Source organism: Micromonas commoda, chromosome 14 (assembly GCF_000090985.2).
Source record: "Micromonas commoda chromosome 14, complete sequence".
In the NCBI taxonomy this organism is placed as follows: domain Eukaryota; kingdom Viridiplantae; phylum Chlorophyta; class Mamiellophyceae; order Mamiellales; family Mamiellaceae; genus Micromonas; species Micromonas commoda.
Window position 1 is genome coordinate 58,063 of NC_013051.1, and position 16,600 is coordinate 74,662.

Consider the following 16,600-nt stretch of genomic DNA (forward strand, 5'->3'; position numbering starts at 1 on the left):
CCGGCTCCTCGCCTCCTCCTCCTCGCGCGGCGTGCTGCTCGCCGATCGTGGACGTCGTGGGCTTCGTGTCCCAGGTGTCCGCCGTGATATTCGTGGGCGCGGTGATGTTCGACCGTGCAATCCTGGTGGTATCCCCCGCGGTGTCAAAGGTGCCGACGGTGGCGGCGTCGGAGGGGGGCTGCGGCGCGTCGCCGTGCGCGCCATCCTTCATCTTGAGAAGCATGCGCATGGTGTCGTCGCCCGCGGTGTCGAAGCCGCTGCTGTGTGTGTGCGCGGTCACCTTGGTCATCATCGTCTGTCCGTCTGATTCGGTAAGGGGTTTGTCCCAGGTGTCGGAGGAACGGGCGGAGACGCCGTTCATCTCGACGGAGTCTGCGGCTACGTCGGCGCCGGGTGGAATCTCAAAGGAATCCGAGAGGTTGAGGTCGACGTCATCCTTCTTCGGCTCGTCGCCCCGTCCCGTGGGGTTGAACACGGCGGCGGTGACGGTCGGCGTGCTGCCCGAGGGGTTACCGCCGTAGACAAAGTCGAAGGTGTTGGTGCCCATGACGTTCTTACCGCGGCCGTCGAGGTCCACCGTCATCGTAGCCTCGCCGAGCATCTGCGTGGCGTTGGGCAGGGCAAACGGCGCTCGGCTCTTGCGACGATCCGCCGGGTGCGCGATACCCTGCACGCCCTGGATCCCCATGGTCATGCGCCTGTTCCCGGGAGGCACGGGCGCCATCGACTTGCGACCGGGTTTGGGGTTAACGAGCGCGGCGGTGACGGTGACGTCGGCGGAGGGAGCGCCCCCTTCCGCGTGTTTGCCCCCCCAAGCGTCGTGCGCGCCCCCTTCCAGCGCGCGCGTGAACCCGAATCCGCTGTCGGCGGTCGGGGTGGGCGCGCCCTGGCTGAACGCGACCGTGGCGGTGGGGGTCGGAGCGCCGCCGTTCCCAAACTGAACCGTGGCGGTGGGCGTCGGCGCCGCCGTCATCGGAAGCACCGCGGTGAACCCGAGGTCCATGGCGACGGTGGCGTCAGCCGCCACGGCACCCTCGACGGCACCCTCGACGGCACCCTCGACGGCACCCTCGACGGCACCCTCGACGGCACCCTCGACGGCATCCTCCGCCGCTCCCTCGCCGCTGTGCCTCGCCTGATCCCTGGCCACCTGCGCGGCGAGGTCGGCGGCGAGCCCCGCGGCGACGTCTTCGGTGACGGTGCCCATGGGCAACCCCCCAACCGCGGGGGACGCGTCCGAGCTGGTACCGCTCGCGACCGAGATGTTCATCGTCCGCGTATCGTTGCCGCCCGTCGTTAAAGCCACGCTGGCGTCCAGGTCGTCCTCGTCCGCGAGCGCCGTGAGCGAGGGAACGCCCGCGGTCACGTCGCCGAAGGCGCCCCCGTGCTGATTCTCCTTGAGGCCCTGGAGCATCATCATCGTGTGCTCACCCGCCGTGGCGAAATCGTCGGTGGGCTCAGACCCAGCCTCCGCGGGGTTCGCCTCGGCGTCCTCGTCGTCCGCCGCGAGATCCGAGAGCCTGGGAACCTCCGTGGTGATGCCCGCGGGCGCGACGCCCTCGAGCGAGGTGAGCCCCGAGGTAAACGTGAAGTTCTCGGTGCCGGGCTTGTCCTCCGTCTCGGAATCTTCCCCGCCACCACCCGCCAGCCCCGCGGGCGATTCCGTCGCGCCCGCCCTGTGCGCAAACAGCTGACCGGGATCCATGGTGACCCTCCTGGGCAGGTGCTTCGTGAGGTCGAGCGACTGCGGGGTGCGCGCGTTGGGCGTGGGCGCGCCGGTGGACTCCGCCGCGGGGGTGCCGAGGGTAAAGTCCGACTGACCCGTGCCCGGGGCGACGTGCGCGCCAAAGCTGCTCTCCCTGCGTCGGCCGGCGCCGCCCGCGCTCGCCGAGCCGCCCGGGGTGCTCTTCTCCGCGCTAGCAAACACGCCGGGGGTCAGGGATGACGTGATCGCCGCGTCGGAACTGACGCCGCCAACCGAGGGCGAGTCGCTCACGCCGAAAGCGGCGAACGGATCTACCCGGCCGCCGGTGAGCGCCGCGGTGATGTTCCCCTGATTGACGACGTATCCGGTGGGCGTCTGCGCCGAGTGCGACGGGGATAAACCCACCACGGAGGGCGCGGGGGACGCGACGGAGGAGGGCGCGGTCGGGGGCTTCGGGGAGGGCGCGGCCGAAGGCGCCGCGGGCGGCGGGCACGTGGCCAGTGACGCCGGAGCCTTGGGCACGGGGGGAACCTCAGGCGCCCTCGTCGCCGACGTCTTCTCCGCCTCAGCCTTTGCGGCCATCGCCGCCTGCTGCGTCGGATCTGGGAACGCCTTGTCCTCGTCGCCGTCGTCCTTCATGAACTCGCGCACGGACTCCAGCGCGGTGTCCACGGCGAAGGACACGCGCCTGTTCATCGATTGCTTGCGCCTCTTCTTGGCTCCAGCCGCGGCGGCCGCGCCTGGGCTGGCCATCTTGGACACGTCGCTCAGGATGGAGCGGCGGCGGCGTTTGAGGATCTGCGCGCGGGGAGATGGGGAAAGGGATATCGAACGCGTCAGCGTTGGGAACGTGGGAGGATGGTAATCGGGGTCATCGAGCGACGCATCGGGGGGGGATCGCGACGAATCCGGTAATCTGGCACGCACCGAGCTCGGGGTTGGCTCGGCGTTGTTCTCCTTGTGCTCCGTCCGCTGCGGCGTCGCGGCCTGCTTGCCCGGGCTCTGCGCGACGGGCGAAGGGGCGACGTTGTTGGCGTTCGGAGCCTCGACCGACGCCGCGCGCGGCGATCGACGCGTGGGCGCTCCCCCCGCCATCGCTTCCGTCGGGTCCAACGCTACGGGTCGATTGACTCTGTGTTTTTCGCTGTGCAAACGCCCGGCGAGGGTGTCGCCCTAGGGTCTGTCGCGACCGAGGGCGCGCTCACGTATCCGCGAACGAACCGACGGTGTTCGATACTCCACTCGCACGCGTGCGCTCGCGGCGTCGCCGTCAGCGCTCGCGGTAGAATGGACGTTCAAATGAGAGTCGTTGTATTTTTTCTGTCACCGGGCGGTTTTGAAGCCGCTTTGTTCCCCTCTGCAAAATTCGGCCGATTTTCTGACTGTTTTGCAGTCACGAACCCCTCGAAATTGGGGTAATTTTTCCACCTCCGCAGCTTCGTGTCTCACTGCGGCGCATACGATTTTCGAGCCTGTTTTTTGGGTCGTGAAACGGTCAAACCCATCCGTCGTCCACGACCGATCAGACCTCTCGGCCCGGACGAAGCCAGCGCGTCTGGTTGGAGCTCTCGACAGCCGCAGATTTTCAGCCACTCCAGCCGTCGGCGGCGGTCGCGCCGACGAGCGGGGTCGAATACCATGGCGAAGGGCAAGAGCAACCCGAAGACGCTCGAGCATGTGAAGCGCATGACGAAGCAGATGCGCAGCGAGCAGGCGGAGGCGCAGGCGCTCGAGGCTGCGACGCAAGCCGCGCAGGCTGTCGATCGCAAGCGCTCCAAGAACAAGAAGGGGCGCCGCGGAGACGTCTCCTCCGACGACGACGAGAACGACGACCCATCGGCGACGCAGGCGGCGGCCGCGGCGAACGGAGGCAAGAAGGGCACGGGCTCGCAGTCCAAGGTCCAGGTCGCCGGCTTCGGCATCGGTTGCAGGGGCACCGGCAACGAGAAGGCGCGCAAGCTGAGGGAGGAGCACGACGAGAAGATCCGTCGGAAGAAGGCCGCGAAGAAGGCCGCCGTGGACGAGACCCGCCACAACCCCGACCGCGCCAATCACCTCGCCGAGGACGACGACGAGCTGTCATGGAGGGTGCGGAACCAGACGGTCAACAAGAAGGCCAACAGGAAGAAGAAGAAGGGCGGCAGGATCGACGACGACGACGACGACGAAGATGAGGTCACCCTCGGGTCGACCCTCCCCGAGGGCGCCGGCGACGCCGACGAGGACGCACCCGAGGATATCGACGGGGGCGAGGAGAGCGGCGGTGGGGGCAGCGGTGGAGGCGTGAACATGCGCGCGCTGCTCATGGGCGACGACGACGAGGACGACGAGGACGACGAGGACGAGGAGGACGAGGACGAGGAGCAGAGGCGGTCCGAGTCGGCATCGGCCGAGCTCCTCGACGACCTCCTCCCGGACGTCTCCGAGCTTCGCATCGTCGAGGACCTGACGGAGGAGGAGGTCCTCGTGGAGGACGTCGACGAGAACGAGGAGGACGGGGAGGACGAGGAGGACGATGACGAGCTCGGTCCGCTTCCCGGCGAGGATGGGGAGGAGGCTCTGGAAAATGACTCGGAACACGACTCGGAATGGGAAACGGACGACGACGACGAGAACGCGCCCTTCGAACCTCGGCCGTGCGAGTCCCTCTTCGACGGCGCGGAGCTCGACACGGTGCACGATAACGTGGAGTACATGCGCAGGACGCACGGGTTCGTGTTCCCGTACCGAGGTAACCTCAAGGATCCCGAGGGCATCATCGGGTACCTCCAGCGGAAGATTTACAGGGGGCGCCAGTGCGTGTTTTGCGGTCGAAAGTTTGGCAGCCTCGAGGGCGTCCGCGGGCACATGCGAGACAAGGGCCACGCCAAGATCCGTTTCGAACCCCCCGAGGTGTTCAAGGCGTCAGTCGCCGCCGCGCGCGGTCTCACGCCCGAGGAAATCGAGGACATAAACTACGTCCCCGAGTACTCTGAGTTTTACGATTTTTCCGAAAACGCTCAGGCGCTGGTGGACGCCGCCGCGTTTGAGACGTTCGACAAGGGCGGGCTCGAGCTGGTGCTCAAGAGCGGCAAGCAGTTAGGGCACAGGTCGTACAGGAGGTACTACCGCCAGAAGTTTCGAAACGATTACGTCGCCAAGGGGAGCAAGAGCGACGAGCGGCGGGGCGGGGCGGTGGCGGTGGCGACGAGGGTGGCGAGAAAAGAGACGCAGCGAAAGCACAACGAGATCGCGGTCAGGTCCATGCGCCTCGCGAAGGCTGGGGCGTCCAAGGCGCTGGCGGCGCAGTACGGCACCAAGGCGCAGTTCGCCGATAACAAGGCTCGGCGCGCGATCGTGCACCACTGGGGCGCGGGCGGGGGCGGGAGCCACTACCACACCGCGGGGAGCAAGCAGTTTCAGAAGGGCGTTCGCATCAAAGGGGTCATCTCGCGACACTCGAAGCAGGGCGCCAAGATGCAGGCTGCGAGGGTTCAGAAGGCTCGGAACAAGGCGAACAGAGGGACGGCATCCGTCGCGGTGCTCCGGTCGGGATCTCGCAAGGGCTAGTCACGCGATTCTTTTGTCATTGTCACACACAAACGAACGTCGGCACGAGCTTCTCGCCTTCTCGCCTTCTCGTGATGAGACCCGAGAGATTTCTTTTCGCCAGAAGGAGGCTCGACGTCGCACGCGTGCCGACGGCGCCATGGGCGTTTCGGCTCCGGACGCGCCCGCGACCGAGGGGTGGACGCGCGATGCTCCCGTCGAGGAGTGGCGCGCGTACGTCCGCGCCGCGTACGCGTCCAACCCCGGCCAGTGCCCCCTCGACGTGAACGTCGATAACATCTACAGTTTCAATCAGGGATCCATGTCCTTCATCGAGCAGGACCTGCGTGTGCTGCCCGAGGCCATGGCGCGCCAGGCGCTTGACGCGATGGATCGCGTGGCGCTGAGGGATGCTTTCGATCTTCGACGGAACGTGGTCAACCTGAAGAAGGTGCTCCTGCACAGCTGGCACACGTCGGAGCCGCTCGAGAAGGAGCTCAGGCGGATGAGCACGTTCTGGCGCGGGGACATGAGCTGGGTCAACGGGTTCGTGGACGTCGCGAGGTACAGGGAGGTGTGCGTGGCTCACACGCGGTGCAAAGGCGCGGCGCACGCCGTGTTCGACGGACGCGTGATGACCAAGGCGATATGCTGCGTCCCGAGGCACCCCGAGCTCCCGAGGCCGGCGAAGCTCTCGGGGTTACCCCGAACCATGACGACGCACTCGTGGTTGGACCAGGCGCTGGACACGCTCGCGGAGATGGACGAGGAGACGACGGAGGGTGCCGACGAGGGTGCCGACTCCCCGCCGCCGTCCGCGCGAGGCGTCGGAAGGAGGGGGACCGGGTCGGCGGCTGCCAAAAACGCGGCGGGCGAACCGAGCGACGTGAGACGCCAACTCGACGCCTTCCTCACCGACGCGACGTCGTCGCCGCACGGCCCACTCCGCGACTGGCCCAAACACATCCTTCAGTACGTGGAGCTGGTCCTCGTCGCGAGGGGCGGGGCGAAGGCGCTATCCGTGCGGGCGGAGACGGGGAGGTACGCGAGCCGCCTCAGGGAAACGTCGGTTCGTTTTGAGGAGGCGTTGGCGGCGCTTCGCGAACGCGTCAGGACCGTCGAGGACGTGCTCAGGGACGAATGCGGGGTGGTGCTCCCGAGCGGTGAGTCACCGACCGGGAGGTTCGTGTCCAGGGACGACGTGGACGATCGCGCGGTGGACGCCCTTCGCGTCGCGATGCGCAGGGATAAGACGCTGAACCTGTTGGAGGGGTGCGCTCCGGCGACGGCGGAGCTCTCTCGATGGGTGCACGAGATTTGCGCCAAGCCGGCGCAACGGCTGTTCGTCGCGGGCGACGGCGGGACGGGGACAAACGCCGACTTTGTCCCACCCGGGTTCGCTTTGGGGGAACTCATCGGCGCAAACGCAAAGGCGGTGACGGCGCGGTGGGGACCGGAGCTTCGACGCGTCATCGAAACCGCGTGTGGCCCAAACGGCGCGTGGCCGCCGACGGAGCCGCTGACGTACGTCACGGGCAAAGTACGGTGCAAGGAGTGCGGGGGTTTCTTCGGGACGCTGTGGATCGGCGCGGGGGAACGCTGCTTCAGGTGCGAGGAAGGGATGCGGGCGCGCGGGGAGTGCCCCGTAAGTGCGAGGTGCCGCGCGTCGAAGGTACGAACGTTTTGTCCGCACGCCCAACGGTGCATCGCGTGCGAGCGATGGAGCTGCGTGGAATGCGGCGTCGTGTGCGGCGACGGGGAGGACGTGGCGGCGTTGGTGGAGCAAATCGACCCGCACGTCGTGTTCATCGACTTTGACCGCACGCTGTGCACCACCAAGAGCGGTGCCAGCCCGGCGCGGGGATCGCACCGGCTGGACGCTGAGCTGTGGAACGTGGTGACCGGCCTTCAGGACGTCCGCGTGGTGACGAGAAACTCGCACGTGGACGACATCAGGGCGTTCATGGCCCGACACCGGGGCGGCGGCGGCTGTGGTCTCAGCGGGTCGACGCCGTCGTCGTCGTTTGACGGGATTCCCCCCGTGCACCACGTGGGTAAGGGCGTCAGCAAGGGGAGGGTTATTCGCGAGGTGCTGGCGGAAAAGGCGGCGCAGTCGGCGGGGCGACTTGCGGAGGAGTCGACGGGCGTCGGAGGCGGAGGGGTGCGAGCGGTGTTCGTGGACGACAGCGCGGCGGAGCTGCTCGATCCGGAGGTTTCGAGCGTGCCGGGGCTGACCAAGGTCCTGTTCAGTCGCGTGCTCGCGTGAGTGATCCCAAGTCTCAAGTGAAATGAGTCTCCGTTACGGGCGACGCGGAAAAGTTGGGCACCCTCGTTTCGATGAAGCAAGCCGTTTGAAATATCCCGCGGGCGAGACCTCCTTCCGGCGCAAACCAACGCGCGCGGACATGTCCCTCGCGTCGGCATCGGCGCCCGGCGCGTCGCTCGCGCCGTCGGGACGTCGCGCTCTTCGCGGCGGGCGAGCTCCCTCGCGCGTCGTCCCGTCCGCGTTCGGCTTCGGCCGCTCCAACCACGCGCAGTCCCTCACGCTCGAGCAGATCGAGGCGGAGATCCGGAGCGCCCCGCCGAGCACCTCGCCGGCGTCCACGTCCCGGCTCTCCCTCGCGGACGCCGTGTGGAAGGTATCGCTGGACAATCCGCTTTCCCTTCGAGACCGCGCGGCGTGCGCCATCGCCGCGGAGGCGGTCCAGGCGCTGTGCGAGACTGGCCTGGACGGCGCGTCGCTCGCGGTGACGCTGGGCATCCGCGAGGCGATGATCGCCAACGGCTTCGGCGACTCGGTGCGCGCGGTGGCCGGGTACGTCTCCGTCGGGGGTTACGCCAGGGCGCACGCGTGGCTCGAGATCGACGGCAGGGTGCTGGACGTCGCGGGCGAGGGCCTGGCGCTGTGCGAGGCGGCCAGACGCCTCGGCGTCGATTACTCCGACGCGATCGCAATGGCGAAAGCCTTCGGGCCGGACGCGCTTCGATTCGGCGGACACGAACCGAACGCGAGACGCCCGCTGCTCGTGCTCAACATGTCGGTGCCCACGGGGGGCACGTCAACGGCGCTGGCGCGGCCGGGTCTGACGATGCGCGCGCCGCCGGCGAACGTCCCGGGGTGCCAAGACGCCGAGAAGACGAGAGCAAAGTTTGCGGCGGTGTTGTCCGAGCCGAGGACGCGGCTGTCCGATAGGGTGCGCGAGATGCCCGAGGAGGTGGCGGACGTGTTTCACAGGGTGGCGAGCACGCGGCTGGACCTGGTCGGGGACGAGAGGCAGCGCGCGGCGAGGCTGGCGGCGGGGGGGGCGCAGTGACGGCGACTCGGGTGTCGGTGGACTACTCATATTTTTACATGATTTTTTCTCGACGGATGACGGGGCCGTCCCCATCGTAACTTTTACACAGCGTGGATGCGACCGACGCGCGTGGACGCGGCGATCGATCGAAGCCGCCGCCGCCGTTCCGTTCACGCGAACGAAGCCTCGCAGCGCTCCTCCGACGCCGACGCGCATCCGAGGGCGGTTTTCCAGTCGGTGGCATCTTTCCACGGACCGAATTCGATGGCGTCGTTGGCGTTGTTCATCTCGGGCATGTGGCCGTACCCCTGCACGTCCCCGGGGGCCATGTTGTTGGCCCTGAACGTCCCGTTCGGCAGCCTCCGCCCCAGCTTCTTGGTCCAGTGGCGGTTGTAAAGGTTGAACCCGCCCTTGAGCAGGACGAGATTTTTGTACCCGAGTTGTTCCAGCGCCTCCAGCGCGGCGACCGCGCGCTGCCGCCCGTCGCTGCAGCTGACGATTATCTTGGCGTCCTCCTTGTTCGGGAACGCGGTGATGACGGCCTCCTCGAACCCGCGGTTGCGGGTCTTGTTTGCGAACACCTTCCCGCCAGCCTCGCCATCGAAGCGGTACCCCGTGGTTTTCACAATCGGAATGTGGCTCGAACCTTGTTCGGACCCGACACCACGATCGTCTCGAACACCCCGCCGATCGTCCCCGGGGGCGGGTTCGGGAAATCGCCGAAGAACTCAATCTCGTGCTCGTCCCTGACGTCCAACACGTCGTACCCGTGGTCCCAGAGGACGCGGGACTGCTCCACGTCAGCGACGCACTCCGTCCCGGAGGCGAACATTTCCAAGACGCTCTTGTCGAAGAGCGGGTCGCCGTACTCTGGCACCATTCCGATGCGTTCGGTCTCGGGCAGCGCGCGAGCGGGGATCGGGCGGCGGCTAAGGGGACGCGCGCGCGGCGCGGCGCGGGGATACGGGCACGGGGAGGTCAGCAGGGCGCTCATCTCGAGTGGAGGAGTGATGTATGACACATAAATCGAGCGAAGATAAGAAACTGACGGGGACGTGCGTTACGACTCGGTAATCTTAGCTCGGCGCTGCGGCGAGGAAAATTTACATGACAACGCAGCACGCTTTCTTCTTGGGCTCCTCGTCCTCGTCCTCGACCATGATGACCTTGGGGCCGTCATCGACATCCTCATATTTTGCGACCCCGTTCGTCGTCGTCGTCCTCGACGCCGCCGCCCCAGCCTCCTCCTCCTCCTCCTTCTTCTTTTTCTTCTTCTTGTTCTTCTTCTCCTTCGCGAGCCGCCGTTTTTCCTTCTCCTCCCTCTCCTTCTTCTCCTTCGCCTCCCTTTCTTCTCTTTCCGCGTTTGCCCTCGCCCACGCCTCCGCCTGCTCCTTCTCCTTGAGCACCCTCTCGGCCTCGTCAGCTTCCGCCTGCTCGATCTTCCAGATCTCCTCCTTCTCCTTCACGAGCTCCTCGAGCGACTCGATGGCCGGGTCCTTGAGCCTCTTCTCCAGCTCCGCGATCTGAGCCTCGAGGCCCTTGACGATGTTGCATCCGCCCGGTTTGAGCCGTTTGTCGTACTCGCCCTTCGCGGTCTTCGCCGTCTTGATCTTTCGCTCGATCTCCCTCTTGGCGTCGCCGGATGCCTCCGCCGAGGTCTCCTCGTAGACGCCGATCATGTTCCGAAGCTTGTCCGATTCCGACCGATACGTCTCAATCTTTTCGTCAATCATCCGCCGCGCCTCCTCCTTCTCCTTGATCAGCGTCCCCTGCTTGGCGTTGAGCGCCCTGAGCGCGGCGTCGTACTCGAACCTGGCGGCTTTCGCCTCGTTGATCTCCTTCTTGGCGTCCGCGCGTGAGTTGGCGGCGTCCGCCTGCGCCCTTCGAAGCTCCTGTCGAGCGTTCTCAGCCTCCTTGAGCTCCTTCTCCCTCGCCGCGAGCTGCTCGACGAGTTTGCGCTCGAGCGCAGCCTCCGCGTCGAAGATGTCCTGCGCGAACTTCGCCTTGCGGTCCTCGTACGCCTTCTTAGCCCTGGCGGCGAAGTCAGCTCCGTTCATGGCCAGTCTGGCGATCTTACAAACCTCGGAAAGCGTCTGCTTCTCCCGCGCCCGGGTCTTCTCGTCCCGGTTCTCCGGGGGAACGTAGGTACCCTTCGCGGCGCCAACCTTGAGGCACTCGCGGAGCACCGTCTCCCCGAACAGCGAGCTGACCAACTCCTGCGACTCCTCGTCGTCGTCGACGGCGGCGCCGAGGGAGACGAGCGCCTCTTTGGACTCGCGAGTTTTCTTATCTCTGCCGCACAGGTGATGGTATGCGACAACCGGGAGCAAACCGGCTTCCCGCACGGTCCACCCGTTGTCCGAGTTTCCAGCCGTGTATGCGTAGACGAACGCGATGCACACCTGCGCCATCTTGGACTCCGCCGGCGCCGACTGAAACACCGACCGAACGTTCGTCAAGACGTTCTCCTCGGCGAGCTCCGACTGACCCCAGTACTCGGTATCAATCGCGATGTTGGTCAGCGACGATACGCACATCTGCGCCAGGTGGACGCTCTCGGGAGATTCTTCGATGGCGCACTCGTCGATGATGTGCTTCAGCTTGTATATCACGCCCGCGGTGGTGAGCATCCGTTTGGCGTCCTTGTAGTCCCTCGCCATGTGCATGACGGCGGTGACGGCGGCTTGGGTCAGCTTCGGGTTCTCTGGGTTTGAGATCATCTCCACCACCCTCGGCAGGACGCCGGTCACCGCGACGGCCTCGTCGACCTCGTCGTTGTCCTCCGCGAGGATGGTCACCGCATCGAGCGCGATCGCGGTGAGGGGATCGTTGGGCGGGCGGCCCATCAATCGCATCATGGCGGGCACGCCGCCCGACTCCATGAAGGCGATCTTGTTGGGGACGTTTTCATCGCAGAGGTGGTTCACCGTCAGCGCGGCGTGCTTCAGGAATAGACCCCCGTCGGGTCTCTCCAACATCGCCCTCAGCGCCTCAAACCCCCCCGTGCACTTATCCCGAAATATGTCCTTGATCTCCGGGTCCACGGAGACCAGGGAGAGCACCTGCACCGCCCTGTGCGCGGTGGGTTGGTCTGGGCCGAGCTTGATCATCTCCACCAGCTTTTGCACCCCTTCGCTGTCCTCGACGACGTCGTGCACCGGCCCGGTGTACTGGATGGGCCCGGTGCAGCAGTTGATGAGGAGCATGACCGCGCGGTCGTGGATCTCGCGTCGCAGCGTGAGGTCGAGGAGCGTGCACGCGGGCGCGACGCACCCGGCGTCGGCGATCTCCTTCCTGTTCTTTTTCGACCTGGACAGGTTGATGAGGCACTGGAGGGTGTTGATCACCACCTGCTCGAGCTCCTGCATCCGGGCCTCGGAGGACATCATGGACAGCGCGCCGTCCGAGCGCACGTCGTCGTCGTTATTACCGTCCTCGTCGATGGCATCGAGCGACGATCGCTTATCGAGCGAAGAGCGCTTCGGGCTGCCCGGCGCGTCGTCGCCGAAGCGCAGCCCGATGAACGTGGCGAGGATGCGCCCAAGCCACGGGCAGGCGTCCTCCCTGGCGACGGCGAGGCGTGTCTCCTCGTCGTCCTTGTCGCCGGTCATCACCGTGAGCTCCTCGGTCGCCTCCATCCATACTGTCGGAGTTTAAAGGGTGAGGGATGGTCAGAGCAGGTGGCCTCGCGGGCGGGGATTTGGGAGTCCGACTCTGTGGCCCCGTTTTGAGATTCTCGAGGAAGGTCGGGGGAGGGGGACGCGCGCCGGTGGGAACACTCACGGTCCTCGTCCCGCAGCTTCTCGATGCATGCTTTGATATCATCCTCGGAGGGCGCCATCGCGGGGTACTCGCGCTGGACCCGACACCACGACGCGGCGCGCTCGCGGGCGCAAAGAGTGGCTCGACCGACAGGAATATTGGCGCCATATCCAGCCTGGCCTGCCGTGTCTCTTCGAACTTCAGCGCACCGATCAATTTCGCCACAGGCAACTCGCGCAGGTGGGCAGCGGACCCCGGGCGGTGAAGAGATGGCGTCCGATTTCGAGAGACAGCGCGCCACCGCCGAGGTACGCCCGCTGCCGCGCTCCGACCCCCGGCGCGGACCACCCCGGATACATCGTCCCCCCCCCACCCCCCCGCGCATCGCTCGAGCCTCCAAACTCCAAACCTAAGAAATCTTGCGCGATCGACCCGCGAATCGATCGTGCCCCGTCCCACCTCCGCGACCCGCGTCGTCGCCCGCCCCGTGACCCGAACCTCCCAGCCCGTCTGACCCGTCTTTCGTTTCGCTCCCTCTCGACCAGGACCGACTCGGGGCGATCGTGCGCGCCCCCGGCGACGTCGCCGCCCTCGCGCGTACATCCCTCGACGGCGCGGTCGGCTCGCTGAGGCTCGACGACGCCGGCGCGCCGGTCGACCCCCTCAGCGCGGACGACAAGACCCTCCTCGAGCACGCGCTGTGCCGCGTCATGTTCGGGCTGATCGAGGAGGCCTCCGCGCGCGCCACCGCGGTCATGTCCCACGTCGCGTCCAGCGCGAACGCGAAGAAGGGCGCGACGGACAAGAGGGCTCACTTAGGTACGAATGCGAGCGACGAGCCCTCCATGCCGCGGCTGCTGGACCTCGCGCTGACGCTGAGCGAGACGGGCGTCGTCGAACCCGCGTGCGTGTTTAACGCGCTGGAACAGCTGGTGGAGACGTGCACGATCGCGGACTGCGAGGACGTGTTCACGTGGGTGGAGGCGCGGCGGGGACGGCTGAGCGCGGATGCGCTGTGGCGACGGGGCAAGCTGGTGATGCTCCGCACGTGCAACGAGCTGCAGAGACGGCTGAGCAAGACGGCGGACACGGTGCTCCGCGGCAGGGTTCTGCTCCTGTTGTCGTCGCTGTACCCGCTGTCCGAGCGGTCGGCGCTGAACCTGGGCGGGAACTATAACGCGGGGAACACCACCGAGCTGGATGAGCTGGACGCCGACACTGCAGAAGCGACGGATGCAAACGCAAAGGCGGAAGGGGTCGTCGTGGACCGCGCCTTCTACGAAACGTTCTGGAGCCTCCAGAAGTTCTTCTCCAACCCCCCCGCCGCGCTCGAGCCCGCCGCCGGGTGGAAAACCTTCTGTGTATCCCTTCGGTTGGTGCTGGACAACTTCGAGACGCACCGGCTTGATAAGATGTCGTCGGGGGGAGTTACACCCGGAGTTAAACCCTCGGTCCCGTCGGGCGCGACATACGTCGAAGCCGGCATCGACGCCGGGACCAAGTACCTCACCGCCGCGCCCCTGCTGCACCTTCAGCTGAGGGACCCCGCGTTCCGACGGCACTTTCTCGTGCAGTGCGCAGTTTTCCTGGGTTTTTGCACGTCCCCGCTGTACAAGGGTGTCGACGCCGCGGACGCGAGGGACGCGAAGAAGCGCGTGATGGAGGCTATTCGCCAAACCCCGCCGCACGGCGAGGAGTTCGCCGCCGCCGTCGCCCTGGCGCTGCGCCGCGAGGAGGGTTGGGTGCTGTGGAAGCGCGATAACTGCAAGGACTTCGAGCGCGAGCCCGAGGCGCCCCGGCCACCGCCGCCCGCCCCCCCGGTGATGCGACGACGACTAAGACCTGGCGCCGCGGCTCCGGCGGTTCCCCCCGAGAAGCGCGTCAGGCTCGGTAACCCCGAGCTGGACCGGCTGTGGAACCTCAGCGAGGACAACGTCAGCGCGCTCGGGGATAAGAGGGACGCGGCGCCCACCGCGGAGGTGTACCTGCAAAACGTCGTCGACGACATGGACCCCGAGGCTCAAATCGAGGAAACGTACAAGAGCAAAAACGACAAGACGTACGTGTGGAAGGCTCTGCGACTCATCGCCAAGGCGGACATGGGCGCGTTCCAGCGGCTGGGCGCGGAGGACATGGAAACGGTGGTGCCCGCGATGCTGGGCGTGGAGCCCCCGGGGAGACCGACGGGGACGGATGCGGATGGGGGGACGGATGGTGGGGGGGACGGGGAGGGCGGGCCAGCGGCGATGGAGACGGATGGGGGCGGGGACGCGTCGAAGGAGGCGAACGAGCCCGAGGCGGAGGAGGGCGGGGAAGCCGACGGGGAGGAGGACGAAGCCGACGGGGAGGAGGAAGCCGACGGGGAGGAGGAGGAGGAGGGGGAGGAGGAGGGGGAGGGGGAGGAGGACGAGTAGTAGTCGCCGATGATGATATCAAAACTTTTAGCGGCGCTCCAGTTTTCCGACGTCGAGCGCGGCGCGTCACTTTCTAAACGTCTTCCTCCTCGTTCAACCCCGCCTCCGCGTCCGCCTCCCCGTCTGTTTCCTCGTCCTGCTCTAGCGACGGTTCCTCCCCCAGCGACGGCTCCTCCCCGTCCCCGTCCCCGTCCCCCCCACGCGCCGCCTCCGCCGCGAGCGCCCTGAGCGTCTCCTTCGGGCTCCGCACCGGGTCGTCTACCCACGGGAACATCCAGAGGTTTCCCGGGTCCCCGGACGGGTCGTGTGCCCGGAGAAAGTCGTTGTTGACCAGGAATCGAAACACCTGGAGCAGCCGCGACCTGTCCGCGCGAACCTCCCGGGCGAGGAGTTTCCTCAGCAGCGTTTGACTCCCGGCAGCGGCGTTTGACGACGAAGCCTTCGCCTTCTTATCCTTCTTCGCCTTCTCCCGGGCGGACTCGTCGTGCGCGAACGCGCACCGGCGGCCCGATTTGCACCGCCCGCGAAGGAAGAACCTGCACGGCGTCGCGTTCGTGGCGGCATTCGTCGGAGAAATTGTCGGACACGTCTCGGCACCCGTCGACGCCCCGGCTCGGTTTCCCCCGGCGTCCCCCGCGTGGACAAAGTCGCACGCGTCGCCCCTGCGGCACTTACCGAGCTGCCAGTACCTGCACGGCCTCGTCCCTTGCCTTCCGCCCGCGCCGCCCGCGTCTCTCCTCTGGCGCTTCGCCGGCGCCGAATCGTCGCCCCCCGCCCCGGGATCCCTCCCGCCGCCGCGACCTTTTCCTTTTCGATTCCCTCCCCCGCCCGCCGCCGCCGCCGCCGCCGACCCCGCCGCTTCTTCGTCTCCCGCGCCTCCTCCGACGTCGCCGATCTCCTCCGACGCCTCGAAGTGCCCGAGCTCCCTCTGCCTCGCGAGGATCTCCCTGAGCGCGGCGCGACGCGCGGCGGCGGCGGCGGACGAGGAGGACTCGTCATCGTCTCGCGACAGCTGCCCCCGCGCGGCTCGTTCCTCCGCTTCCGCTCGCCTTCGTTCCACGACGGCGTTGGAGGGCCAGTTCTTGGCGCGCTCTTCCCTGTACCGCCGCACGTCCTCGGGCAACGAGGCGACGTCCACCTGTTTCACCGCCGGGATCTCGTCCACGGTGGGGAACGTGACTCCCTTCTCCCGTTTGAACGCGGGCGCGGATTCGGATCGCGGTTGGGCGGGAACGGAATCCGAGGGTGGGGCGGCGGTCTCGTCGGCGTCGGGTCGGGGCTGCGAGGGGTGGTCGGCGGGCTTGCCCCCCCGGCCCCTGTTCTTGCCGCGGCGGTGGGCGTTCCTCTTGCCGCCGGGTGGGTTCGTCGAGGGCGAGGAGGGCGCCGGGTGAACGTCGGAGGCGGGCGGGGGCGGCGGCGGGGGCGGCGGTCCGCCGCCCACGGTGCCGAACCACTGCTGCTGCGTGGGCTGCGTGGGCTGCTGGGGCGGCGGCTGGGGCGGCTGGCCGTAGTGTTGCTGCATCTGCGCCGCCCAACCCGCGGCCGCGGGCGCGCCCCACGCGCCCTGCGGCACCGCCATCATCACCTGCCCCTGCGCCATCATCATCGGCACGGTGCCCCCGCCGTGGGGCGTCCACTGCTGCTGCTGCTGCCCGGGGTACTGCACCACGGGCACGTACATCATCTGGTACGCGCCCGCGGGGGTTCGCGCGTGGGGATGGCTTCCCTGTCCGTGAGGGCCGTGGGGCGGGAACCCCGCGCCCTGCGGTGGATTCATGACGCCTCCCCCGACGCGCCCCGCAGTGCGGGGGCGATTACGACAACATTGCGGTTCGTTGTTAAAGAATCGCCGCCCGATTCCCCGTCGCCACTCCTCGAGGCGACCGCGCGCCGGA

General features: G+C 67.3%; 6 protein-coding genes across 6 annotated transcripts; 3 read left to right on the plus strand and 3 right to left on the minus strand.

The window, feature by feature from the left end:
• Positions 1-4,249: 4,249 nt before the first annotated feature.
• On the plus strand, positions 4,250-4,608 carry MICPUN_73449 (predicted protein; the record flags this gene model as incomplete). Its single annotated transcript, XM_002505831.1, has 1 exon — positions 4,250-4,608. A coding segment is annotated over one exon (359 nt), but the record flags the coding sequence as incomplete, so codon positions are not given.
• A 785-nt stretch (positions 4,609-5,393) lies between these two features.
• MICPUN_63895 (predicted protein) lies at positions 5,394-8,547 on the plus strand (the record flags this gene model as incomplete). Its single annotated transcript, XM_002505832.1, has 2 exons — positions 5,394-7,495; positions 7,581-8,547. 2 exons carry the CDS (start codon positions 5,394-5,396, stop codon positions 8,545-8,547), a joined length of 3,069 nt encoding a protein of 1,022 aa, XP_002505878.1.
• Positions 8,548-8,699: 152 nt separating this feature from the next.
• On the minus strand, positions 8,700-9,409 carry MICPUN_63896 (predicted protein; the record flags this gene model as incomplete). Its single annotated transcript, XM_002506036.1, has 2 exons — positions 8,700-9,122; positions 9,176-9,409. 2 exons carry the CDS (start codon positions 9,407-9,409, stop codon positions 8,700-8,702), a joined length of 657 nt encoding a protein of 218 aa, XP_002506082.1.
• A 1,145-nt stretch (positions 9,410-10,554) lies between these two features.
• On the minus strand, positions 10,555-12,167 carry MICPUN_103985 (predicted protein; the record flags this gene model as incomplete). Its single annotated transcript, XM_002506037.1, has 2 exons — positions 10,555-10,560; positions 10,611-12,167. 2 exons carry the CDS (start codon positions 12,165-12,167, stop codon positions 10,555-10,557), a joined length of 1,563 nt encoding a protein of 520 aa, XP_002506083.1.
• A 969-nt stretch (positions 12,168-13,136) lies between these two features.
• On the plus strand, positions 13,137-14,708 carry MICPUN_88394 (predicted protein; the record flags this gene model as incomplete). The annotated part of the gene is made up of 1 exon (XM_002505833.1): positions 13,137-14,708. One exon carries the CDS (start codon positions 13,137-13,139, stop codon positions 14,703-14,705), a length of 1,569 nt encoding a protein of 522 aa, XP_002505879.1. The 3' UTR covers positions 14,706-14,708.
• A 70-nt stretch (positions 14,709-14,778) lies between these two features.
• MICPUN_63899 (predicted protein) lies at positions 14,779-16,482 on the minus strand (the record flags this gene model as incomplete). The annotated part of the gene is made up of 1 exon (XM_002506038.1): positions 14,779-16,482. One exon carries the CDS (start codon positions 16,480-16,482, stop codon positions 14,779-14,781), a length of 1,704 nt encoding a protein of 567 aa, XP_002506084.1.
• Between the last annotated feature and the right edge of the window lie 118 nt (positions 16,483-16,600).